The sequence below is a fragment of the Carettochelys insculpta genome, chromosome 30 (genome assembly GCF_033958435.1).
Source record: "Carettochelys insculpta isolate YL-2023 chromosome 30, ASM3395843v1, whole genome shotgun sequence".
Classification (NCBI taxonomy): Eukaryota; Metazoa; Chordata; order Testudines; family Carettochelyidae; genus Carettochelys; species Carettochelys insculpta.
This window is the reverse complement of record NC_134166.1, coordinates 628976-653640: the sequence shown is the minus strand read 5'-3', so window position 1 is coordinate 653640 and position 24665 is coordinate 628976. Positions and strand designations below refer to the sequence as shown.

Sequence of the window (24665 nt, the reverse complement as noted above, 5' to 3'; positions counted from 1 at the left end):
TTTTCATGTTCCTCAACTAACACCATATATGCCATCATGTGCCAACAATGTCCAGATGCTTTGTATATTGGACAGACTTCAAACTCTCTCAGACAAAGAGTTAATGGGCACAAAACAGACATCAAAACACTCCTGATCCACAAACCAGGTAGTCTACATTTTAATGGAATGGGCCATTCTGTTAATGACTTAAGAGTCTGCATTTTATTGAAGAATTTCCAGTCTTCTTTACAAAGAGAAGCTGCTGAACTCTTTCATATTCAAATTCAACATATTAACACATGGTTTGAACTGGGATGCAAATTTTCTGGGACATTATACGGGCTCTTTGGCATACTTGGCTTAATCTAATTCTTGACTCCCCCCCCACCCCTCTGCTCTCTGATTTGCTCACCTTGATAACTTTCTTTCTGATTTGTTACCTTTGATTACTGTTTTGGTTCTCTGTGCCTTAAATATTGAGTCTGTTCTGGTATGACTATGGTCTGAAGAAGTGGGTCTGTCCCACAAAAGCTCACCTAATAAATGTATTTTCTTAGTCTTTTTAAAGTGCTACTTGACTGCTTTTTTTGATAGTGTATAGACTAACACAGCTCCCTCTCTCTGCTACTGCCACAGGGAAAGAGGATGGGCATCCCCTGAGCCCTGCACCCCCACTTCCCTCTGCCCTGCAGCCCCCTGCCCCATACCTCTGCCCCCACTTCCCTGTGTCCCTGCAACTCCCAGCCCAATAGCCCTTTCCCACTTGTGTCCCTGCAGATCTCCACCCACTTCCCTGTGTCCCTGCAGCCCCTCCTCTTGTAGCCTCTTCACTACAGCTCTGCATAGGCTGTTGCTATTCCTTATATCCCTGTGTTTCCCTCCCTCCAGCCCTTACCACATCCTCAACCATTATCTCCCTCCTACTATGACTACACCCCCACCATTCCCACACTGCTCCTGATCCAGCTCCTTGCCCCAAAGCCCCTATACCCCGCACTGCTGCTACTCTTTCCTGTTTATCACCCTCTACACATACACTACTCTTCCATCCCTCTGATTCCAACCTCCCTTCCACTTCTCTTCCCTACTCTAAACCAGTGTCTTGGCCCCTACCTCCAACACCCAGCTCACAACAATCCAGAGCTGGGCCTAATATAAACCCCACAAGGAGCCAGAAAGGAGCCTCTGCCACAGAATCAGCACTGAGCTGTAGCCTACACTAGTGTCCAGAGAGAGGAAGAACTGCAGCCAAAGGGTCAGAAATGCTTATGGACGACAGTTACTCAGTACTGTCAGTGGGTCCTCCTGGACTGGGGTGCTTTTCCTTCAGGAACCTTCCCTCTTTGGGGGATGAAGCAAATAATCTGATAAAGAGCAAGGGGCAGGCAGAGCACTCAGTGCTGTGACTTTCCCAGAGTGGCGGCTGCTGCTGCCTCTAGAGGCATGGGCCCAATTCAGAGCCACCCAGATTAATGGCTGAGATTCCTTAGAAACAGTGGGAGCCACAGGGCCCCTAAGACCTATTTGGAAACCAGCCCCGCTCACCTGCTGCAGTCAGTAGTCAGCCACAGCTTGGAATTCTCAAACTGCTGTTTCTTAAAAGAAGTGACCCGTTTAAATGGATATTGTTCTGTTTATTCCTTAGCCAATAACACAATTTCCATGGTGCTCACTCAAGAAGTATTTGCTTCCTTCTCTTCTCAGGGACCAACATAACTTCAGACTTTCTCTGCTGTGGACACAATGTAGTCCACCAGACAATTCCTATCTCACTTTTCAGGGGCTGGAAATGTGGGAAGGCGTTTCCGATGCTTGGATAATTCACTGATGTTCTCCATCCATGAGCACTGTGTGGTACAGGAAGGAGGTCAGAGCCAAAGAACTTTGTCTGCCTAAAAACGGTCTGAAGAAGTGGGTCTGTCCCATGAAAACACATCACCTAATAAGTTATTTTGTTAATCTTTAAAGCGCTACATGACTGCTGTTTTGTTTTGCCTAAAAAAAGCGCCAATCTAACTGCAAGAACAACTCCTTTGTACCACAAAAGGTTTGCAAACCATTGTGAGCCCCTCTAGAGCCTGTATGGAACTCAGCCCTGGGCCAGCAGAGCAAGGAATGAGAGTGACACATTACTTGGAAACAAACAATGCAAGTCTGTGGGCTTTCCTAAACCAAGCCAGTTATTGGGACCATTTTCCTTCTGCATTTTGTAGCGCATTAGAGTTGAACCCCTGTCCTCTCCAAAGCCAATGACTGTGATCTCCTGCTTTTTATAAAAGCAGTCAGAACTGAGCCAAGAAATGTCTGCATTGGTCTGAGTCCTTATTTTCCTTGTGGTTAGGGCAAGTGGAGTCCTAACACAGTCTGTACATTCCCTCATCTGCAGCTACTCCAAACCCACTACACAGAAGGGCATCTGGGTTGTAACTTTCAAGAGGTGCAAAATGCAGATTTAGGTTACTAGTTGGAGTCACTATGGAAGGTAAGGTCCTGGAATGACCCAGTCAGAAAACCAGCTAGAGCATATGGGGAAACTCTCTCTCTAAGTGGATGGATTCTTTGTGAGAGAGATATTTGCCCACTCCCAGCTGTGTCTCCCTGTGCTCAGAGTCAACTTTGGAGTGGCAGAGACCAAGTAGCTTACTGTGTGGCTTTGACATCTACCAGTCAATTCCAGCATCTCCTAGCAGCAGGCAGAGCAGGGTCAACAACTTAGTTTAACTAATGAGCAAACTCTGGGGCAGAGAAATGGTGTGATTTGCCCAGATCAGCCTAGGCAGTGGCAGAGCTAGGAGAGGGGTGGGGCAGGCAGCAGGACAGCATTTCATCCCTGTACTTGTTGGGTGCCTGGAGTGCAGGCACACCTGTGCAGAGCCTGCTCTATGAGGGGCATCCTACTGGGGACCAAGAATGTGATCCCCTCTACAAGGGGGACCCACTAAAAGCACAGACCCCAAAAAATTCAGGGAACAACTAAAAGAAAAACGGGTGGGTGTGAAGGTCATATGCCCAAAACAAGGGAACCAGAAGGGAAGACTGAGCAGAGACCTTCACACAACATCTACTGCTCCTCGAATGCATCAAGGGAACCAGTGGACGCTGCCCAGAGGAACTGCCTGGATGCGTGAATGGACTGAGGAACAAAAGTAGGCCCCACTGTCGCAGCCTCCTCTTCCTGGTTTCGTAAATGGACACCTTGGCCATAGGCAGAAGAAGGTTGACAAGGCGGTCCCGTGACTTCATGGGGACATGGGTGGGGTGTGAGAAGATCAGGAGATGTGGGGAAAAATGCAGTCAGAACCCCACCAGGAGGTTCTGGAAAAGCCAGAAGAGGGGCTGTAAGCTGGTGCACTTAAGGTAAACATGCACCAGGGTCTCCCTCACACCACAGAAGGAACAAGTGCCAGGGATGGGGCAAACCGTGCCAAGTACAGGCCCATGCTCACCAACCCATGGAGGATCCTCCAGCTGATATCCCTGGAGGGCCGTGGGACCAGGGTAGAGCATAGACTGGCCCAGCGGTGCTCCCCATCCGCTGCTGGTGGCAAAAGGGCAGGACACAAGGCTGGGGAAGTGGAGTATGTAGAGTATGAGCATGCTCAGGTGAAACTCTCTGAGAGGCATGGGAGGCAGTTACACCATGTGTGGCATTTGGCAGGTGGAAGGCTCTGAGGAAGTGTAGTGTGTATGGGAAAAGGGAGGGGAGGCACCAGGAAGCAGCTCACCAAGCTCTTGTTGACACTGAGGAGCGTGGCCTGGTACTGGGTCAGCACCTGCAGGTTCTGTGCCAACCTGCCCAGCTCCTGGGACAGCTCAGCCACTGCTTTTTCAAACCCTGCAAGAGACAGGTCAGAAATCCTGGGGAGCATGAGGGAACCTTCCTCCTCCTCCCCCCTCCCTGCGTGGTGGGCACAGACATCTACCCCCACCCCCTGTGCAGGAGAGAGAGAGAGACATACACGTGCACACACACCCCTCAGGGGGCACAGACATCTACCCCCACCCCCTGTGCAGGAGACAGAGAGACACACACGTGCACACACACCCCTCAGGGGGCACAGGCATCTACCCCCACCCCCTGTGCAGGAGACCGAGACACACACACACGTGCGCGCGCACCCCCCCCCAGGGGGCACAGACATCTACCCCCACCCCCCCACGCAGGAGAGAGACACACACACGTGCGCGAGCACACACCCCCCAGGGGGCACAGACATCTACCCCCACCTCCCCGCGCAGGAGAGAGACACACACACGTGCGCGCGCACACACCCCCAGGGGGCACAGACATCTACCCCCACCCCCGCGCGCAGGAGAGAGACACACACACGTGCGCGAGCACACACCCCCCAGGGGGCACAGACATCTACCCCCACCTCCCCGCGCAGGAGAGAGACACACACACGTGCGCGAGCACACACCCCCCAGGGGGCACAGACATCTACCCCCACCCCCGCGCGCAGGAGAGAGACACACACACGTGCGCGAGCACACACCCCCCAGGGGGCACAGACATCTACCCCCACCTCCCCGCGCAGGAGAGAGACACACACACGTGCGCGAGCACACCCCCCCCAGGGGGCACAGACATCTACCCCCACCCCCCCGCGCAGGAGAGAGACACACACACGTGCGCGAGCACACCCCCCCCCAGGGGGCACAGACATCTACCCCCACCTCCCCACGCAGGAGAGAGACACACACACGTGCGCGAGCACACCCCCCCCAGGGGGCACAGACATCTACCCCCACCTCCCCACGCAGGAGAGAGACACACACACGTGCGCGAGCACACACCCCCCAGGGGGCACAGACATCTACCCCCACCCCCCCGCGCAGGAGAGAGACACACACACGTGCGCGCGCACCCCCCCCCCCAGGGGGCACAGACATCTACCCCCACCCCCCCGCGCAGGAGAGAGACACACACACGTGCGCGCGCACCCCCCCCCAGGGGGCACAGACATCTACCCCCACCCCCGCGCGCAGGAGAGAGACACACACACGTGCGCGCGCACCCCCCCCCAGGGGGCACAGACATCTACCCCCACCCCCGCGCGCAGGAGAGAGACACACACACGTGCGCGCGCACCCCCCCCCAGGGGGCACAGACATCTACCCCCACCCCCCCGCGCAGGAGAGGCGCGCGCACACCTCCCCCACTCTGAGCGGGGGGCCTCGATCACCCCCCCCAGTCCGGCCCCCCTCAGGCGCTGTTACCGGGGTCGTAATGGCCACCCCCCGCGCTCACCCCTCAGCCCCGCCCCGGGCTCCCCGGGCTCCATCTCAGCTCAGCCCCGCCCCCGGCGGCTGCGCGCGCCACGGCGCCCCTCCCCCCGGGCCGCTCACGACGCTACGCTGGAAGCCCCTCACGCCACGGGGCACCTGTCCCCCCGCCAGAGGCCGGCCCGCTGCACGTATTGTGCTGGGGCGAGCTGGGCCCAGCCCGGGCCCACGGGTTCCTGTGCCCCGGAGAGGCGGGGGCAGCTGGGCCTGAGCAGCCAGTGGTGGAGACCCCCCTTGTGCTACCACTCAGGGCCCTTGCAGGGGGATTCCGGGACAGGAGGGGGCACCGGCACCAGCCTGGTTGTTGTGGCTGGTGGGGTAGCGAGCACAGCGTGCTGGGGTGTTGCAGCTCTGCTCCCCAGGAGCCTGGGCTGGCCTCTCTCTACAGTATAGGGACCGTACAGGAAAGATGGATAATAGGACAATAACTATTGTAATTCCACGATGTAAATCCCTAGTAGCCTGCACATCCAACGCTGTCTGCAGTCCTGAGGGCTCATCTCAAAAATAACAAACAAACAAACAAACCAAACACCAGCATTGGAAAAGATGCAGCAAAGGGCAGTACAAATGCTGAGGGGGCTGGACCAGCTGCGGTAGGAGGATAGATTGTATCTGGGACTGGTCACCTTGGCAAGGAGCTGACTAAGGGTGTATGATGGAGGGCTGTAATTCAGGAATGGCCTGGGGAACATGGCTAGGGAAGCATTATTTATGATACCTCTCTACAGAACACAAGAACCAGGGTTCACCCAATGAAATTAAAAGGCAGCAGGTTTAAAACAAAGCTCATGAAGTAGCTCACACAATGCACCTGTGGAACTCACTGCCAGGGGATGTAGTGCAGGCCAAAAGTACAAAGAGGTTCAGAAAAGACTGGACATGTTCAGGGGGATGGATCAATGAAAGACCCTTACCCAAGTCGGACTGGGACTCAGTCCCATGGCCTCTGACTCCCCGAAGTTGGGACTGGAATCCAGTGTTCCCTGTAAGCTGGGTGCTTGGGTGGCCCCCCAGGAGAGAGTCCAGGTAATTAGCAGAGCACTTACAGCGTGTGTTTCTATTGGTGCTGCACAGGTTCACCTGCCAGGCTGCACAGAACAAAACGTATTCGGCACATGGATGGCAAAACCAGGGGAAAGGTTGCTGGAGAAGGGCTGCATGGCTGGGCCCTTGGCCTGTTCTTCTCACTGTGCTGCTGGAGACGGGCTGCTGAGCAGCTGGCCCTTTGTTCTGACCCAGTGTGCCCGTCTCGGCCAAAGGGGGGCAGGGTTCAGCCAGGCGTTCCCCTCCGCACCTTTTGCACGGGCGCTTCGGCAGGGCTGCTCCGTGACAAGGCGGGGAGCTGAGATCCTCCTGCGGGGCCGTGCGCCGCCCCGCTGCAGTCTGCGGGCTCACGGCTGGGGGCAGCAGCGCCTCGCCCAGCCCCGGCCGCCGCTGGCAGGGCCGAGCCGCCGCCTGAAGGAGGGAGCTGCGGCTCCCGCAGCCCGGCTGACGTCTCCCGCCGGGGCGTGGGCAGCAGGCGCGCCCCGCCCGCCCGCCGGCCGGCCGGCACCTGCCCGCGGCCATGGGGAAGCGGCGGCCGGCGGCCCCTGCCTCCTGCGGCTGAGCCCGGCTGCGGGGGCCCGGAGCGGCGGCAGCCCCCGCCCGCGCCTCCGGGTGCGGCCGGCATGTGTCCAGGGGAGCCGGGCCGGGCGCCCGGGCAAGGGCGTTTGACGGGAACGTGAGCAGGGTGCTTCCCCGGCAGCATGGAGGCGGCGCCGGGCGCCGAGCCGCGGGACAAGCCGCTGGCGCTGGACGGGGAGGCCCCGGGGCGCCCCGCGGGTAGTGGGGGCTCGGGGCCCGGCCGGGCGCCCCCCTTGCAGCCCGGGCCCGGCAAGGCGGAGGAGGCGGCGGAGCAGATCCTGGCGGACGCCGAGGACCCGGCAGTGCTGGCCGGCACCTTCGTGCAGCGCCAGCTCGGGGCCATGCTGCAGCCCGCGGTCAACAAGTTCTCGTTGCGCATGTTCGGCAGCCACAAGGCGGTGGAGCTGGAGCAGCAGCGGGTGAAATCGGCCGGGTTCTGGATCATCCACCCCTACAGCGACTTCAGGTGAGCGGGGCCGGCCACCCTCTGCTTGTCCCGGTCCTCCTCAGCCAGCCCCTGCGCCCTGCAGGGCTTAGCTGGCCGGCGGCACCTGCGTGTCCCCTGGACTTCCCTGGCGGGCTGTCCCCTCCCTTCCCCTTCCACTCCACACCCAGCGGAGCTAACCAACCGCTGCCTTCCCCCCAGTGCCTTCAAGCCAGAGGCGCTCAGACCACTCCTGTCCCTGCCCACTCCCCATCCACCTCCCCCACCCTCACCCTCTTCTGCCCTGGGGTTGGCACTGTCCTGGGTGCTGCGTGTGAGGCCTTAGGCTGAGCTTGACCTTCCCTGCTGTGGTGGGCTCTGCTCAGCCCCAGGGTTAGGTTCTGATGGCTCCTAGGCAGAGGTCTTAGTGGAGTGACTCTTGCAGTCCAGCCCCCATGGCCCATACGCCCCACTCCACCCACCTTCTGCCTGGTGCTCTGAAGCCTGCAGGCCCAGCCCCATGGTTCAGGGAAAGGGAGGTGGGACTAGCCCAGATTCCAGGCTTTTCTCACAAGGGTAGGGGCACCTGAGCCCTACAGTCCTGGTATCAGGAAAGGGGTGACACCCTGGCTGGCCAGGAAGTGAATGGGGGGACAGGAGGGGAGCTGGTGACTAAGAACCGACGAGACACAAATCCAGTCCCGTGCAATTGGTTGTGCAGGACATTTCTCTTTCCACACCCCAACTGTCACTAGCCATTCTTGCTCTAGACACACGACTGGGACTGACCTCAGGGACACCCCACCTAGAGTGGTCCCACTGGTCTGGGGGGCCCCTTTCAGGCTGGCTGGGTGTGTGTGAAACTCTACAAGGCCAGCTGATCACCAGAAACTCACCTGGTGCCTGAAATTTACCCCCACCTGCTCTCCTTGGAGGGACCCCTGTCCAGAAGGGCTCTGTCCAGCACAAAGTTAGTTCTCCTCCCTTCCAACTGCTCTCCAGGAGCAGGGACCAAAACTAATGCGCAGTGAGCCAGGGCTCTGACCGGGACGTGGTACAGCCCAGCCAGAGCTCTGGGACTCGCAGTGAGCCAGGGCAGTGGCCCCATGACTCTAGTTTGAACATTTTCCATCCCACCTTGTGGAATCCCCGGCTAATGCCTCTGTCAGCAGGATGTGCTGTATCCCACACCCAGCCTTTCGGCGCAACTCACTGCATCCTTCTGAACCTGGCAGTGTTGCGTGTGTGGACAGGGAGTGGTTCTATGTAGCTGGCCCCTTCTTGGTCCTGGCACCCCAGCAGAGGAAGATGCATCCTCCTCTCTTGCTATCTGTGCACTCACTGATCATTTGGGAATGTAGTGAGCAGTGGCACCAATTCCAAGGAGGGCAGGACTGGCTTGGACTGGGCAGGAGGGCCATGTGGCCATTTAATGCAGGCCTTGTGATGGCAGGGGCCAGGCACACTGTGACCCTGGGATCCTCAGGCTTACTGGCTGTCCCCATGCTGGGAGGAGGTGGCTGGCACAGGATTGGTGAGTCTCATAGGCAGGGGTTGAAATGACAAGACATGAATTTCTGGTGGAAATTCTGCCATTGTCACTGTGACCCAGCCAGAGGTAGCACCCGAGCTATGCTCTGAAATGGAAGTAGACGACTCACACGTAGGTGTAACCGGGGTCCCTCCCGCGGAGCCTGGAGGCTCTAGTTCTGCTAAGGATCCTTTGGGCTCTGCTCCAGCTGAGCATGAAGGACCACAAAACAGCCCAGTGTTCCATCTGCATCTCCTAAAGGTGTATGTGAGAAGCCACTCTCCTCCACGTCAGAGCTGCAACTCCTGTGAAGGTACGCTCCCTGCAGCTGTGCCAGGTTAAGGTGACAGGATGGCATGGAGGGGGCTGGTAGGTCCCGTCTGGATTCCTTTGATGTTGTTTTATTATCCGCATTATGGTAGCGACTGAGACCAATGAAAATCAGAGCCTCCCTGTGCAGGACACTGCCCAGCATTGACTAAAAGACAGGCTCTGCCCTAAAGAGCTTACAGGGTACATCTGAGACAAGCAGCTCCAGGTGGGTTTGCACAGATGTCAGGAGTGCTGGGGAGGGAGAGGGCAAGATTACCTTGGTAAGCTCTTGCAGGGCATTTGCCAGGGGTCAGTGAGCTGGGGTGGGTGACATGAATCCCTGCATAGCCAGAGGCCTTCTGGGCTGGTAGTCCTCATAAGTACCAGTCCACAGAAAAGCTCTTCAGTGCAGCTGGAGAGCCCCCTGAAATTTGGCATTGAAGGAGTTAGCCCAGCCTGCAGCATGGCCCCCAGAGTCATGTCATGGAAAGGGTTAACTCAGCCCACAGTGTGGCCCCTGAAGTTGTGGTATAGAAGTGGTCTGTATGATTGGCGAGTATAAGCCCAGGCATGTCTGGTGGGCCTTGCTGAGTTCTCAAGCAAGGCTGCGCGATGCGGCTGACGTGACCTCATGTGGGTGCCCCTGGACTGCTCCTTGTCCTGAAGGCAGTTTGTTATACTTCTCTTGGCATCCAGCCCACTAGGCCGGGCAGGGCAGTGGGAGAGCCCCTTCATGTCCCCTTGACAGCAGCTGACCAGGCTTGCTATGGTTTCTCTGCTGTGGGGAGCTTTAAATGTTTCCCTGTATTAACTGAGAAGCCGTGTTAAAAGAAGACTTAACATCAGTGTCAACGTTTTCATCCCAGCTTCACATGACTGCCCCAGTTGTTATTACAGGTGGCTGTTTATGTGCCTTGCCCTCAGGTCAGAGAGTCTCCTGTGAGGTTGGGTTGCTCATTTCCCAGGGTGTCACTTGACTCCCTCTCATGTAACCAGTTGCTGGCTTTTCTTTCCCTTCTTCGTCGCCTTCTGCATGGGCTCCATGTAGAATCTTATGTTAATCGTTTTCAGGAGTCTCAGGGTCTGGTCTAGGGGCTGCTGCATACTGGCTGGCCTTCTGGGGAGCTGTCTCTTAACCCCAGCACTGTACATATGCAAACAATCCCGACCCTTATTAGGGTTCCCCCATGGTTCTCCCTCCCAACGCTGAGTCTTTTCCTGTCCCCTTTTTCTTCAGGGCTGTGCTTGTTGGCTTACAGGTGTCTGCACTTCCATCAGAGGCACCTTTCCAGTAATTGCTCCCTGGGTCTGAGCAACCAGAGGGAAGAGACCCCTGGGTCATGGGCATTCTCACAAACCACTCCCTGCCAATCTTCTGGTTTCAGCTCCATTGGAGCCACATCTGGAATTACAGACAAGGTCACCTTCCAAAACCATACCAGAAAGAGCGCTGGGGTCCCCTCCAGCACCCTTTCTCTGTTCGTGGGAAGCGGTCTGTGTGACCGCTCCCCTCCAGGAGAATGAGAACATTCATGCCTCCTCTTGTGTGTTTGAGATTTTTAGGGTGCAATCCCACCCCTGAAATAGTTTGTTATGGGAGTTCCTTCCCCTCCCTTTCCAGCACCTTGCTGTAGTCAGAGAAGAGAGCAGGGTGGCTGGGCTATGGATCAGATCTGATCTAGCAGTGCCTGTGTTCCTGTGTCTCTGTGGGACTCTCTCCTCCCCACCACTTCTCTCCTGCACTGTGTTCCCTCTAACTTTTTCCATCCCTGGTAGAATGTATTTTGTGATGCACACCACCAGTGGAAACACAGGCTGCCGGCCGTGGGTGGCTCTGGGTGCTAATGAGCTGGATGGCATCCTCTTACAGGGGACACTGCTCCTGGGGTCTGTCTCACAGACGAGCTAGTTCTGCTTTCATTCCCCCCCACCCCCCATATGGCAGTGACATAGGAAATCTGGTGTGAAGTAAAATCACAGTGCCAGAGAGGCATGGGAGTCCAGGCATGGCACGGCACGGCACAGCACAGCAGAAGAGATGTGTGAGGATCACTTGGGGAGGGCTCTGCCTGCGGAGGAGAGAGGCTGTCTCTCTGGGGGAGCCCCTGGCTTCTAGCCAGTCTGACATGACTAGTCCTGGTCTGCCCTTCCCCAGAGGTCAGCTTGTTGATGGAACATTCCAGAACCATCAGTGTTCTCAGCGCCTGCCCCATCTCCCCATGGGCTTTCTGCCTGCACACGGCCCAGGTTCTGAGCACCAGCAATTCTGCAAAGAGGCCCTTGCCACTGGGGACCAGCCCCGCAGGGGCAGGATGCTGCTGGAGGAAGCTGGACATGCTCCATCACAGACTGCTCCGCTCTTGGTTTTGGGGAGGCAGGCAGGTGGCAGCTGCTGGCAGTGGAAGTGAGCAAACTAGCAGCTGAGGGTTCAGAGGCTGTCCCCTCTGCTCAGGCCACTGCTTGTTCATTGACAAAAGGCTTTCTGGAACGCAAATTACTTTGGCTGTGTCCACATGGCACGCTAATCGCAAAATAAGCAATGCAAATTGTGCAGCTTATTTTGAGTCGATTTTGGAATAGGCTATTTGCGCAGGTGGTGCTGTCTAAACAGCACCACATGCCGAAATAAAACCCTATTTCGACGGATCCCTGTACTCTTCCTGCGCTGAGATTTGCAGGGGTGCCAGAGCAGTGTGCCCATTATCTGGAAAACTGTTTTGAGACAACAGGCACATTGCATAGATGCAGGCAGCTATTTTGGGATACCTGTGTATCCCGCAGTTTATACATAGCCCCTGAGAGCTGCTCAGAGCCTTTGTCTGGATCCCAGTAATAGACCAACCCAGGCTGCAGATGCTGACGCAGCTCTCCTGCTTGTCTGGTTGTGCTGTGCTGGGACCTGAAGGCCATACCCAAGATGCTGGGCCCCGTTATGCCAGGCACTTCCCAGACACAACAGGAGAAACTGCCCCTGCCCCCAAGCCCTGCAGTCATAATGAGCCTGACACATGCAGGCTGGGAAGAGAGACAGAGGCCCCCAGAGGGCAAGGGACTTGCCAGAGCCAGCCTGCAGATCTGTGGCAGAGTCTGGGATCTCCTTTGGTCAATTGCGATACCCAGAAGTCTCTGCCCCTGCAGTGATGCTGTCATTGCCGCTCCGGAGCATTCCCTGGGAGAGACAGCATCTTCTTGCATCTGGTTTTAACTATTTCTTGGCCCTGGGAAAGGTCAGGGAAGAAGCCTGGGGAGTTCCCAGCTCACAGAGCCTGATGCATCCTCCTGCCTGCAGCAGCTGGGAGCCTCTTCCCCAGGTGGATGGGCTTTGCAGAGTGAATTCATCGGCACTGGTGCCACCTCACTGAGAGGAGTTAGTAGAGCTGTAGCAAAGAGTGGAAGTGAGTCCCGTAGGGGACACCCAGGCTGAGCATTCTGAAGCCAGGGCACAGCCCCAGAGGCCAAGCATGCAGCTGGTGCCGTAGGTGATACGGGGCCCCTCTGTCCAGTGCAGACATGCCTGCCATATCGATTGCCAGGCTGCTAACCCCCGAGGAGCCTGGTGCCCAGGCCTGTCTGGGAGGCAGCAAAGGGTATCGCTGTCCCAACTAGCCCAGTTGTTTGGCCTTGAGGCTTGTGTTGCTTCCTGTCGCCTATATCCAAGGCAGCGGAAAGGATGCTGGGTGGGCAGGACACTGTGTCTCCCACAGCCACTGCCTGCATGTCTGCACTACCCAGTCCCCAGCCGCCTGCACTGAGCACCTCCAGCCTGCATCTGTCTGGTGTCGCTGACCCCGCCTGCTTCAGTGGCAGAACCAGCCTTCACCATCTCAGCAGCCCGGCCCTGGCCTGGCCTCCCCTCTGTGGGACTCCTCTGGCTACGGCCTTGGCCATCCCTTCTCCCCTGGGCTAAGGCCGCTCTCTGCTGCAGGGCTCCTCAAGGGCCAGGGTGTGGCACAGGCATAACACAGTGCCCCCCTCCGTGCCCTCTCTCTTCTGGAGCTGAACCCCCTTGCTGGTTCCAGAGCCCAGTGCAGGGCTAAGGAGTACATCTGGGCCATCCGCTCCTCTCTGCAGCTGGGCCCTAGATAGGGAGGGAGGCAGGAGATGGGGTGAGGACCCTGGGCAGAGGATTTGGGCCTGGAGGTTGCTTGGCTACTGTAAGCAGGTGGCAAAGGCCAGGGAGCTCCAGTGGAGATAAAGAGCAGGGCCAAACCCCACGGGACAGGGAGGCCGGCCCCATGACAAGGTGGGAGTGGTGGAGGGTATATACACCCTGAACCACCAGGTGCACTTGGGAGGCAGCCAGTTCTGCTAGGGAGCCCCCTCAGACATTGCATCTCTGTGCAGTGAGTGAACCTTGGCCATCCTCTGCCTTTACATGTCTCCCCACTCTCGGGGCAAGGGCTTCCCCACAGCACCTGGCCCCAGACCACCCTGCTGTTCTGCTTCAGCAGTGCTGTGGCTTGTTTCATAGCCAGCAGAGCCTGCTCCCCTCTCCTCTGCCTCTGAGTGCAGCCTCAGCCCCTCTGGGCTCACCTCTGTGTGTGTGTTCATCCTGGCCGTGTATCTGCTGGTGGCATGTGCAGTGAGAGATGGGCATGTCTGTGTCCACAGATGCCCTCCCTGGCCATGGATCAGGTGATGGCATGTGCAGCGGAGAGGAGGTGTGTCCTTGCCTGCCCATCAGTGTTGCCACTTATCTTTTCCATACGTCTGCAGATGTTTCCAACTGTGTGCGGAATAATGTTTATATGTGTACTAAGGCACATGCATCGCTGGAATCCTAGCGGTGGGCACTCTGCTAATCAGCTGGGCAGCATTTGAATTTCTCCTGAGCTGCTGCACAAGCACCCAGCTTACAGGGATTGCTGGTGCCCTTCCTGGCCATGCAGTGGGAGGAGTGTTTATGTCCATGCCTGCACTCGGTTCCTATTGGAACTCCATCCCAGCTCTGATTGCAGCATTTGCAGTGGCGGAGAATCCTTGCAACCCTGTGTACATTGTCACAGCGGTTAATCATGCTCACTCTTAGACATTTGCACTTTGTGTCCAACCTGCAGCTGTCTGACTTGCAGCCATGGGCTCATGTCAGACCTTGGTCTGCCTGCCTGCAGAGCCCTTGATCAAATGTTGTGTGCCCCAAGAAGGTACTTCCAGACTGTCATCAAACCCACACCCCCATCTTCTCTCTAAAGGGACAAAGCTCCTTGTGTCTGCCACAGTCAGGCAGGTTTCCTGGCCCTTTTGTGGCTGTCATGGCTTCTCTCTCACCCGCTCCAGCTCCGGGCCATCCAGTGTCTCCTGCAGGTTTCACTGCTGGAAGAAGGTTTTCATTCTCTCCCTGGCTTTCTCCTGGCTCCATCCCCTGCTTTGTGCCCTCTCCATTCCTCTTGCAGGTTTTACTGGGACCTCATCATGCTGCTGCTGATGGTGGGGAACCTCATCATCCTGCCTGTAGGCATCACCTTTTTCAAGGACGAGAACACACCGCCCTGGATTGTCTTCAACGTGCTCTCAGACACCTTCTTTCTGGCCGACCTGGTCCTGAACTTCCGCACAGGCATCGTGGTGGAAGACAACACCGAGATCATCCTGGATCCTCATACCATCAAGATGAAGTACCTGAAGAGCTGGTTTCTGGTCGACTTCATCTCCTCCATCCCTGTGGATTACATCTTCCTCATAGTCGACCTGGAGACCCAGGTGGACTCTGACGTCTACAAGACGGCCCGGGCCCTGCGCATTGTGCGCTTCACCAAGATCCTTAGCCTGCTGCGGCTGCTGCGCCTTTCCCGCCTCATCCGCTACATCCATCAGTGGGAGGAGGTGGGACTGCTGGGGGAGGGGCATTTGGGGGTCCCTGTCTGGAGGGATCCAGGGGGTTGAGAACCGCTGCCCAAGGAAAGGGCTTTTTGGGAGGTGTCCCTGGCTGGTGGGATCCAGGGGGGATTTAGAACCCCTGGCCGGGGAGGGCATTTTGGGGACCTGTGGCTGGGAGGTTATGGGGCCTTTGGGGGCTCTCTGCCAGCACCTGCGGGTACCTGTGGACGAGACCTGGCTTTTCACTTTCATTTTCCACCCTCACCCCACCCCCGGGCTCAGATTTTCCACATGACCTACGACCTGGCCAGTGCTGTGGTGCGGATCTTTAACCTCATTGGCATGATGCTGCTGCTATGCCACTGGGATGGCTGCCTGCAGTTCCTGGTACCCATGCTGCAGGACTTCCCTGAGGACTGCTGGGTCTCCATCAATCACATGGTGGTGAGTGCCCCGCGTGGCCTCTGCGCTGGAGCCTGAGTGTCCCCAGTTAGCATCCCCTTGAGTTTCCTCCTGCCTGTCTCTGCTCCCCTCAGCATGTGCCATTCGGTTCTGGTCTGAGACTTCCGAGAGGGAGCACCCCAATGCCCATCCAGGGACATAAGGAGCAAATCCTTTATTTTACAGACCAGTTATTTATGACCATCGCCCGTCCCAGGCTGCCACCGCAGAACTGTATTCAGGCAGGCTCCAGGAGAAGCTGTGCCCTGGAGCAGGCTGGCTGGATAGGGAGATCCCTGGGGAATCCCAGTCTCTATGGTGGCCATGACACGCACAATGGTAACAATAAATGTGCTGAAAGGCAGATTCTCCCACTTCCTTCTCCTGCTCAGTGTTCACAGGCTGCCTCAGGTCAGTGAGGGCAGAACCTGGCCCTGCTGCAGGGCTAAGAGGAAAACTGCCTGGGAGAGATGATCTCTTTGGTGAGAGATTGGGCTGCAATCTGTGTGTGGCAGGTGCCTGGGGCTGGGGAGCCAAGTGTTTATAAAGGGGTAGGCAGGCGATAGATCAGTGTTAGGCTGGTGGCTGCAGCCTAGGAAACCTCTCAGACCAGAGCATTATGCGTATTCCAGGCTGGGAGCACGCTGCTGCACACACAAGTGCATGTGTGTATGCTTATACACCCTGTGTGTGCTCATCACCAAAGGTTGGGGGGTCCCCAGGTCCTGCACCACATCCGCAGGCAGATGCAACTCAGCCAGCAGGGAGAACATTAGCTGTCGGGGTCGCAGCGTGGAAGGGACTTGTCAGCACAGAAACTAGAATCAGTGAGCACGTTCCGTTTTGGGGAGGGTGGGGTGCCTGCAATAGGGCCTTGCTCTTTTCCTGTGCTCTGACCCAGCCCTGATTGCCCCACTCCCAGCAGTCTAGTCCCAGCCCCTCAACCAGGCACCTCCTCTGGCCTTTGCCTTGCTTCTGAGCTAAAGGGGCCACCTGGTTGCACCCCCTCCCAGCCTTAGGTTATGAAGGACATCAGCCATTTTGTACATGCAGGAGGTTGTCACAGCCAAAACTCCCCAGCTATGTATCGGTGCAGTGCCCAGGGATACTGAGGCACATACAGGGGTTACTATAGGGCAAGGGAACTCACATGCAGCCTAACGAGGTGAATAAAATCCCTGCTTCCTCACAGCTCTTCCACATGCACACACGTGTGTATAGCTGCCAGCTGACAGAGATCCCAGAATCTGCAGCCCCGCAGGCCTCAGACTGGAATCTCTCAGTCTGAACTCATCTCTGCTGCTAATTAAATCTGACAAGCCAAGGAAATCCCTCCTGCCAGCTGCCAAGACACAGTAGGGGATGGGGCTCCTGCTGCCTCCCAGGGAGCTGGGCTGGGGGCAAAGCCCACAGTCCTTCAGCCAGCCCAGAATCTGCTGCCTCCCGGGGACAGGGCAGCCTTCTGTGCTGGGAGTTCACATGTCCCTGCCCTGGGCTGGTGACGCAGAGGCTGCAGTCCCTGGCTGCAGTGGCAGGTATTAGCCTGGCTGTAGCCTGCTCAGGTCCTTCCTGTCTGCAGAATGACTCCTGGGGCAAGCAGTACTCCCATGCCTTGTTTAAGGCCATGAGCCACATGCTCTGCATCGGGTACGGGCAGCAGGCTCCAGAGGGCATGACCGATGTCTGGCTCACCATGCTGAGCATGATTGTGGGCGCCACCTGCTACGCCATGTTCATTGGTCATGCCACGGCCCTGATCCAGTCGCTGGACTCCTCCCGTCGCCAGTACCAGGAGAAGGTGAGTGTGCTGCAGGGAGTGAAACATGCCCCTGGCTGTGACAGGCCCTGTGGGGTTGGGGTGGTGAGGGGCAGGCCCTGAGAGGAAGGGGTGGTGAGGGGTGGGTCCTGTGGGGCCAGCACGGGGTAGAGCGGGTCCTGTAGGGCCAGCACGGGGTAGAGCGGGTCCTGTGGGGCCAGCACAGGGTGGAGCGGGCCCTGTGGGGTTGAGGTGGTGAGGGGTGCGCCCTGTGGGGGCCAGGGTGGGGTGGAGTGGGTCCTGTGGGGCCAGTACGGGGAGGAGCGGGCCCTGTGGGGTTGGGGTGGTGAGGGGTGGGCCCCATGAGACTGTGGCGGAGTGGTAGGGGGCGAGCACTGTGGGTGTGGGGAGGTGGGCCTGGGCTGTCAGCAGAAAACAGATACAGCTGGAAACACGATTTTGAGTTGACAACTCAAAATCCTGCTCCGCCCATTCCTGGTTCATACCGCGCACATGGCTCCAGCTCCATCCCCTACTGCCCTGGTTTAAACCCCCTGTGTGCGGCTCTGGCTGCGGCTCACCACCCCTCATGCGCAGTCCTGGCTCAGCACCCCCCCAGCCCTGGTTCAACCCCTCCGTGGCCCAGCTCACCACCCGCGCATGGCTCTGGCTCACCTGCCCCCTCCTCCCCTGCCCGTGCGCGCGGCTCCAGCTCAACTCCTCCCCCTCTGCAACCCTAACCCGCCCCAGGCTCAACACCCAGCCCCAGCCCCAGCCCACTGCCAGGCTCAGCCCTCCCCAACTGCCCCCCTCCCCCCAAGCCCCGGACTAACTTTTCAAAAGTAGCTCCCGGTGCTCCTGCTGCTTCCCCAGTGCCAGAACATGTGTTCCACCAGGCAGACCCCAGCCCCGACTTAGGCGAAGTCCAGTTATGCAAGGGTGTGTGGGAAGACAACCCTCATGTAAACCGAGGCACTGCTGTACTTGTGTCTCCGATGCTACCTGCCCACACTGCTCCACTGCCTGCTTCTCCCTGGTTTTGTCACCACACGGCCCGATTGCCTGGTTCCAGGCCACATGGCTCTTCTCTCCTCTACCCTGCAGCTCAGGGAGCAGCCCTGGGCTCCCTGCAGCCCTGTGTGTCTGCTCTCCCTTTCTGGGTGTGTCCAGCTGCCCTGGTGTGCGTGTCTCTGTGTCTCCCTCCAGTACAAGCAGGTGGAGCAGTACATGTCCTTCCACAAGCTGCCTGGGGACACACGCCAGCGGATCCACGAATACTATGAGCACCGCTACCAGGGCAAGATGTTTGACGAGGAGAATATCCTGGGGGAGCTGAGCGAGCCTCTCAAAGAGGTAGCGAGACCTAGAGACAGAGGCAGCCCTTCCCCCTCTGCCCACCCTGGGTGGGGCAATTGCTGGCCCTGCAACCCTCTCTTGGGTGGGGGTAACGGGGCGGGGGGGGGGCTGCATCCCTGCTCCTGACAGGGCGACTACTGACCCTGGCCCTGCAGCCCTGCTGGGCAGTGGGCAGGTGGGGTGGGCTCACTGGTGGGGTGGTGACCTTCAGGGACCGTACTGCTTCTCAGTGGTGCTCTTTGGTGCCACCTCCCCAGGAAATCATCAACTTTAACTGCCGGAATCTGGTGGCCAATATGCCGCTGTTTGCCAATGCTGACCCCAACTTCGTGACAGCCATGCTGACCAAGCTGCGCTTCGAGGTCTTCCAGCCTGGGGACTTCATCATCCGGGAGGGCACCGTGGGCAGGAAGATGTACTTCATCCAGCATGGCGTGGTCAGCATCCTCACGAAGGGCAACAAGGAGACCAAGCTCTCAGATGGCTCCTACTTTGGGGGTGAGACTGGGCCAGGAGAGCATGGAGAAGGCCAGGCTCCTCCTCAAGGCAGCTCTGGCTTAGAGTCTGGGATGTAGAGCTCTGGGAGACACATCACAGGGCTCATCTGCCCTAGCTGTTGTACTCCTCTGCCCACCCCATCATTGCTCCCCATGGCCCTTTGGTTCCCACCCTTCACCCTACAATCTAAGGCTTCTTGAAGTCACAGTACTTAGAAATCTGCTACTCCTGCTTAAGAGGGTCTTGTCCAGTGGTTTGAACTGCGGGGACCAGGAACCAGGACTTCTGGGTTCTTGCTGCAACTCTGGGAGGGGTAGGATGTAATGGTCTAGTGGATAGAGCAAGGGGTGGCTATGCCAGCCCGGTTCACTCTCCAGTTCTGGGAGAGCAGTGGGGATTGGAACGGGGAGGGAGGCTGGGAACCAGGACTCCTGGGTCTCTCGCCCACTCTGGGGGAAAAGGGAGCAGTGTCACATGGTTAGAGCAAGCAGTGGCCTGGGTTTTGTTCCCAACTCTGTACATGGCTGTTGAGTTGCCTGGACTCAGTCCCTTCCCCTCTCTGTGCCTCACTGGTGTTCAGCACACACATGCCTGTAGCAGAAGAGGCACTAAACCAGAGAAATGTCTCCCCTGCTCCAGCCGCCAGAGTTGGGGCAGAGACATACCTGCCACCTCTGGTGTTCAGTGCCGGCAGGGAGGGGGCTGTGGCCAGGATGCTGCTCCTGTGTCCCCACAGAGATCTGCTTGCTGACGCGGGGCAGGCGCACGGCCAGTGTGCGCGCTGACACCTACTGCCGCCTCTATTCGCTCTCGGTGGATAATTTCAACGAGGTGCTGGAAGAGCACCCCATGATGCGCAGGGCCTTCGAGACTGTGGCCATGGACCGCCTGGACCGTATCGGTGAGGGAGCGCCCTGCCAGGTGCATGCCAGCCACTCCTGCCAATCTCCTTCTCAGGGCAGCTTGGACCCCTAATGTCTTCTGCAGTCTGGGGCGTTTCTTTCCCTGCTGCCTCTGGGGCTGGGCCAGGGAGCCCTGCCCTGGGGTTCCCTTTTTCTCCCTGGCAGTGCTGCTGTTGTGTGCTGCCCTGGTGAGGGAGGTTCTGTCCTCCAAGCTCCCTGTACGCAGGGGGCTGATCTGAGCAGCTGCTAAAGCAAGTGAGACCCAGGGGTGCCAGCCTACACCCTTCTTAAATGGCAGTAAATAGACACTCAGCCAAGGCACTGGCTAGCATCAGCCCAACACCATGCTGAGAGCAGGGAGCCAGGACTCCTGGGTTCCATCCCTTGGTTCCTCCCCCGCCCCCTCTGTAGCCTGGGATGGGGATTCTTCCGTGGTGCTCCTTATCCAGGGCACAGCCCAGACCAGAGATGGTGACGCCATGGCTTCTCTTGGTCCTCAGGGAAGAAGAACTCCATCCTCCTGCGCAAGCGAGCAGAGCACAGCTCTGGAACCATGAACAATGAGATGATCCAGCAGATCGTCAAGCACGACCGGGACATGGCCCACAGCATCCAGGACCTGCAGCAGATGGCGGCTGGCCGGGAGCTGAGTGGCAAACCGTTGATCTGGGAGCCTTTGGTGCATGCGCCACTGCAGACGGCAGCAGCCACCACCAACGTGGCGATTGCCTTGACTCACCAGCAGAGCCTGCAGGCCCACATCTTCCTGCCCCCTTCCTCCATCTCCAGCCCACTCTCGCCCGAGGCCACCCTGTTCCCCAGACAGGTGCGCAGGTCCCAACCCAGCTTGGGAGGCTCCAGGCCTTCCTCTGTGAGCTCGCCATCCGGTGCACAGTCCTACCTGCAGACACCTGCGGCCGACTCCCCAGCATCCCCAATGGTCCAAGCCCAGTCACCTCTGGAAAGTGGGGGGCAAAAAATGGGTCCACCCCGGCCAAGGCTGGTGCAGAAAGGGGAGCCCCCAGCACTAGCACAGCAGCCCCTGACAGGCTCCCAGCCCCAGCTTGCCAAGTCCCGGGGCAGCTCTGTTTCTGCGTTGCTTCTGCAGCAGCCAGCTGGGGCTCCATCCCCCAGCTCAGAGCAGGCACTCCCCACGGGGAGAACGCTCCACTACAGCCTGTCCCGAGCCACCGGCTCCCACATCTCTCTGCTTACGCAGCCGCAGCAGCTGGCCAAGCACCGGAGCATCCAGGGCCTGCCTATCGGGCGGCTCACTCAGAACGTGCGGCTCCTCTCAGCATCGCAGCCATCCCTGCCCAATAAAGTCACCCAGCCAGTGGACGGAAGCTGTGTCCAGCAGGGCCAGAAGTCTGCAGGGAACCTGGCTCACAGGTCATCTCCCTCGGTAGCTGGACTCCTCACCAAGCCATGCCCTGGCACTGCAGGCCAGCCAGTGCCCCCGCAGCAGATGCCTTCAGGATCTTTGGTCCAATCTAGTCGGCCCATGAGTGGAGCCTCCACCCCGCAGTCTCCCATCTCCAGGCATGCGGCAGGCCCCTCCCGCAAGGGCTCTGTAGCATTCAGCCCTGATGTGGACAGTGGGAAGCCCAAACTTCCAGCCAACATGTGAGCGCCTGTGGGGAGAGGTGTGGGTGGCTGGAGAGCTGTCTGTGACAGGCAGGAGAAGGGGAGGGGGAAGATGCCAGCCAGGGTGCCCATCTGTCACAGAGACTGCCCCCTAAAGGCATGGGCCTTTCTGCAGGGCAGGCCATCAGAGGCTGACCTCTTCTTCACCCCACAGCAATGGGGCAGCAGGGCCATGGGCTGCTCTCACTCCAGCAGTTCCCTTTTCGCTGCCTGTGGCTGGGGCCCAGCAGCCTTGACATGGGATCCTGCTCTTCTCTGTCCTGCCACAGGCCTGCCCTGCTCCTCTCAGTCAGCCCCTCCAGAGAGGTGCAGCCTCAGGAAGGCACCTGGGGACTTCTCCCACTGAGGTTTCTCTGCTGGGAAATTCACCTATCCCCTCACTGTGGCCCCACAATGGGCTGCTGGAGGTTGGAGCTCTGGGAGAGGCGGCATGAGGGGGATGGGCCAGAGCCAGGGGAGGCCTTTGCCCCACTGCCGGAGTGAGGGGAGAGTATGGGAGACAGGCCCCATGGAGAGGGCTGCACGTGCGGGCTGCAGTCCCCTAATGCCTGGAACCCCTGCTTGCCACAGCTCCCAGAGCAGGATGCCTGGGGCCCCTGGTGCTTGCTACCATGGCCAACCCAGCAGGCCAAGATCAATGTGTCCATCACCGTGGGCACAGGCAGCTCCAAGTCCCCAGACTAGAGGTGTTGCCCCTCCCCCCCCACCAATCCTGGCTGGTCTGATCTGAGAGGCTGCTTTGCACCCTCATGCACATGGCCCCTGCCCTAGAAACCTGGCAGGTCACTGCCCATTATGAACACATCTCAGCCACCCCGTCTCCCACAGGAGACTTCAAATGTGAGCAGCAGCACAGCCCATGCGAGTGCCTGTAGCCATGGAGGGACCTGGTCCTGGGGAAGGGAAGCATGAGAGGAGCAGGCCATGCCCCTGGTCTTCACAGTCCAACGTTCCCTGGAGACGGGGGGAGATCTGGACCCAGCAGATGGGGAACATGGACCCAGGGCTGTCCTGGCCGTAAGTGGGCTGGACTGGAGCCAGTGGGCTTCCTCCACGTCACAGCTCCTGGCCTGTCCTGGGGTCCAGGGACCTGCCTCTGAGAACACAGGGCCTAGGCTGGCTGCTCCCATGGGTTGCTTCTTGGTAGCTGTAACATCTCAGGGGAAGATGGATCAACTCCCCCTCCATGCAAGGAGCCAGGTGTGGAAATGCAAAAGCTGCATAGGAATGACCTGTGTTAGGTGCTGCGTGACAATGGTGAAGTGTGTTCCCATGGGATGGGCTTCAAGGCGTGTCCTGGGAGCCCTGGGGCTGATCAGACACGGGGATGTGACAGAAGAGCCTCTGGCTGGGTCTTTTCCCCATACCATCTTCAAGCAGGGAGCATAGCCTAGGGGTAGAGCTCTGGGCATCACACTGAGATGTGCGTGTCTCATCTGGGTGTATTTCTGCCAGACCAGTGGGCTCCCTGTTCCCCTCCTGTGGGAAGGGACTTGGGAAGAGAGAGCTGCTGCCTCTGTTCTTGACTGCAACTCCTGCACCCCCAGAGGCTGCTGGGGAGCTGGGCCAGGTGGGTTTTCTCTTCTTATCTAGAAGGATGGGGCCCATTGCCTGGGGTTAGTTTGAGACGTGCAGCGAGCCAAGAAGCTTGGTGTTGGGGGAAGGGATGGTCCTCACTGCCTGGCCATGGTCTGCTCTTCGCTAAAGCTCCAGCCCCAGTGCATGGAGGTCAATCTGCAATGATCTTTGGCAGCACTGAAGTGACATCAGGGAGAACAGAGGTGATGCCTATAACCCCCCTTCCCCACTCACTGCCTGGATCTCTGCTGGAAGCAATGTTGCCTCCTGCCCCTGTTGGATTCTGCATCCCTGTCCCTGTACAGAAGGGCTGGGATTTCTGGGGAGTCCCTGGCTCAGCCCCAGCTGCCCCTCTCCTGAGCCAGTAGTTAGCAAAGTGTGTGCAAGTTGTGGCTCTGCTAAGCAGCTGAATTCTGCTTACGGTGTTGCTTTTGGGTCCAAATGTGTTACTGATTCAGGTTAGAGTAGTGCCCCCACTCCGCTGTGCTGTAAAGCTGCTGCTTTCCACTACTAGAGTCAGGAAAATCATATCTTGTAGTCCCTGCTCTGGGAGCACTGGCAGTGTCAGCAATATGATGCTTAGCCCCATAGGCCCCTGTGCTAGAGGCAATAGGCCCACCGTGGCTAGGCACAGTGTTGGGCTAGGGCTTCTTTTCGTCCCATACTACCTAAAGATAAGTTGTTCAGTTCTTCTCTCCATTCGTCTTTTGAATGTTGGGACCAGGCTTCATTGCAGGACAAGGAGGGAGGCGTTCAGCCTTTGGCCAAGTCCAGTGGGAATCTCTTTGACACTTGGAGGGAGTATTCAGCGCTGCCTTCTCACGGGTGTGAATGTCCTTCCCTCTGTCCCTATCGCCCGTCTCCACTTGACCCTGTGTGTCTGTCCTGGCAGCTCCTCTGGCAGGGGTCTGTAGTCTGGTTGCTTAGATTCAAACATTCCAGGATCTTCTTGTTTACACTGTGTAAGGTAGAGACATTCCTAGCACTGGTGGTAGGACTCCATTGAGAGGAAGAGTGCCAAGGGCAGGCTGGCCCAGGTGGCAGCCGCGGGGCTGTGGCCGTCCTTTCACAGCACCTGGAACCTGTCTGGCCTTTCCTGAGAGGAAACGTTGTTGTGTGGCTGTGTCACCTCACAGCTCTTCCCCAGTATGGTTAATCCCGAGCAGCCTTGCTGCCATGAGCACCAGTGTTCACAGGGCTCTGGGAACTCCCCGCGTGGTACTGGTGTGCTGCCCAGCCTTGCTCCAAGCAGGACACGGCTTGAGAGAGGCTGTTGCTCCTGCCCACATTAGCAGAAGGGGGAGTTTGGGATGGGGAAAGGCCGCAGTAGAAGCTCCCTGCATGTGTGCGTGTGTGCAAGTTTAGTCACCAAAGACCATGATCCTTCACTCTTGCACTCACAACTGTCAATGTACAGAGCTTGTAGTTTTCATAAGGCAGAGACTGGAAAAGCATTTTTTAATTTTTGGTTGTTGTACAGAACAGATTTCAATAATAAAGAGCAACTCC

The 24665-nt window shown here is 58.1% G+C and overlaps 1 protein-coding gene and 1 long non-coding RNA gene across 4 annotated transcripts; one reads left to right on the top strand and one right to left on the bottom strand.

Annotated features, from left to right (window-relative positions):
- Positions 1 to 1595: 1595 nt before the first annotated feature.
- On the bottom strand, positions 1596 to 5283 carry LOC142003644 (uncharacterized). The gene is made up of 3 exons (XR_012642861.1): positions 5234 to 5283; positions 3708 to 3817; positions 1596 to 1829 (listed from the first exon to the last, which is right to left on the bottom strand). It is a non-coding gene; the product is annotated as an uncharacterized LOC142003644 (long non-coding RNA).
- A 1436-nt stretch (positions 5284 to 6719) lies between these two features.
- HCN3 (hyperpolarization activated cyclic nucleotide gated potassium channel 3) lies at positions 6720 to 24665 on the top strand. Of its 3 annotated transcripts, none has more exons than XM_074980756.1 (8): positions 6720 to 7360; positions 14555 to 14984; positions 15261 to 15422; positions 16999 to 17217; positions 18382 to 18528; positions 18789 to 19029; positions 19766 to 19930; positions 20432 to 24665. In XM_074980756.1, the coding sequence occupies exons 1-8, from the start codon at positions 7017 to 7019 to the stop codon at positions 21559 to 21561; spliced, it is 2838 nt and encodes a 945-aa protein (XP_074836857.1). In that variant the 5' UTR covers positions 6720 to 7016; the 3' UTR covers positions 21562 to 24665. The 3 variants fall into 3 exon arrangements, with proteins under 3 accessions (XP_074836857.1, XP_074836856.1, XP_074836859.1); XM_074980755.1 differs by having other exon boundaries at positions 18280 to 18528; XM_074980758.1 differs by lacking the exon at positions 16999 to 17217.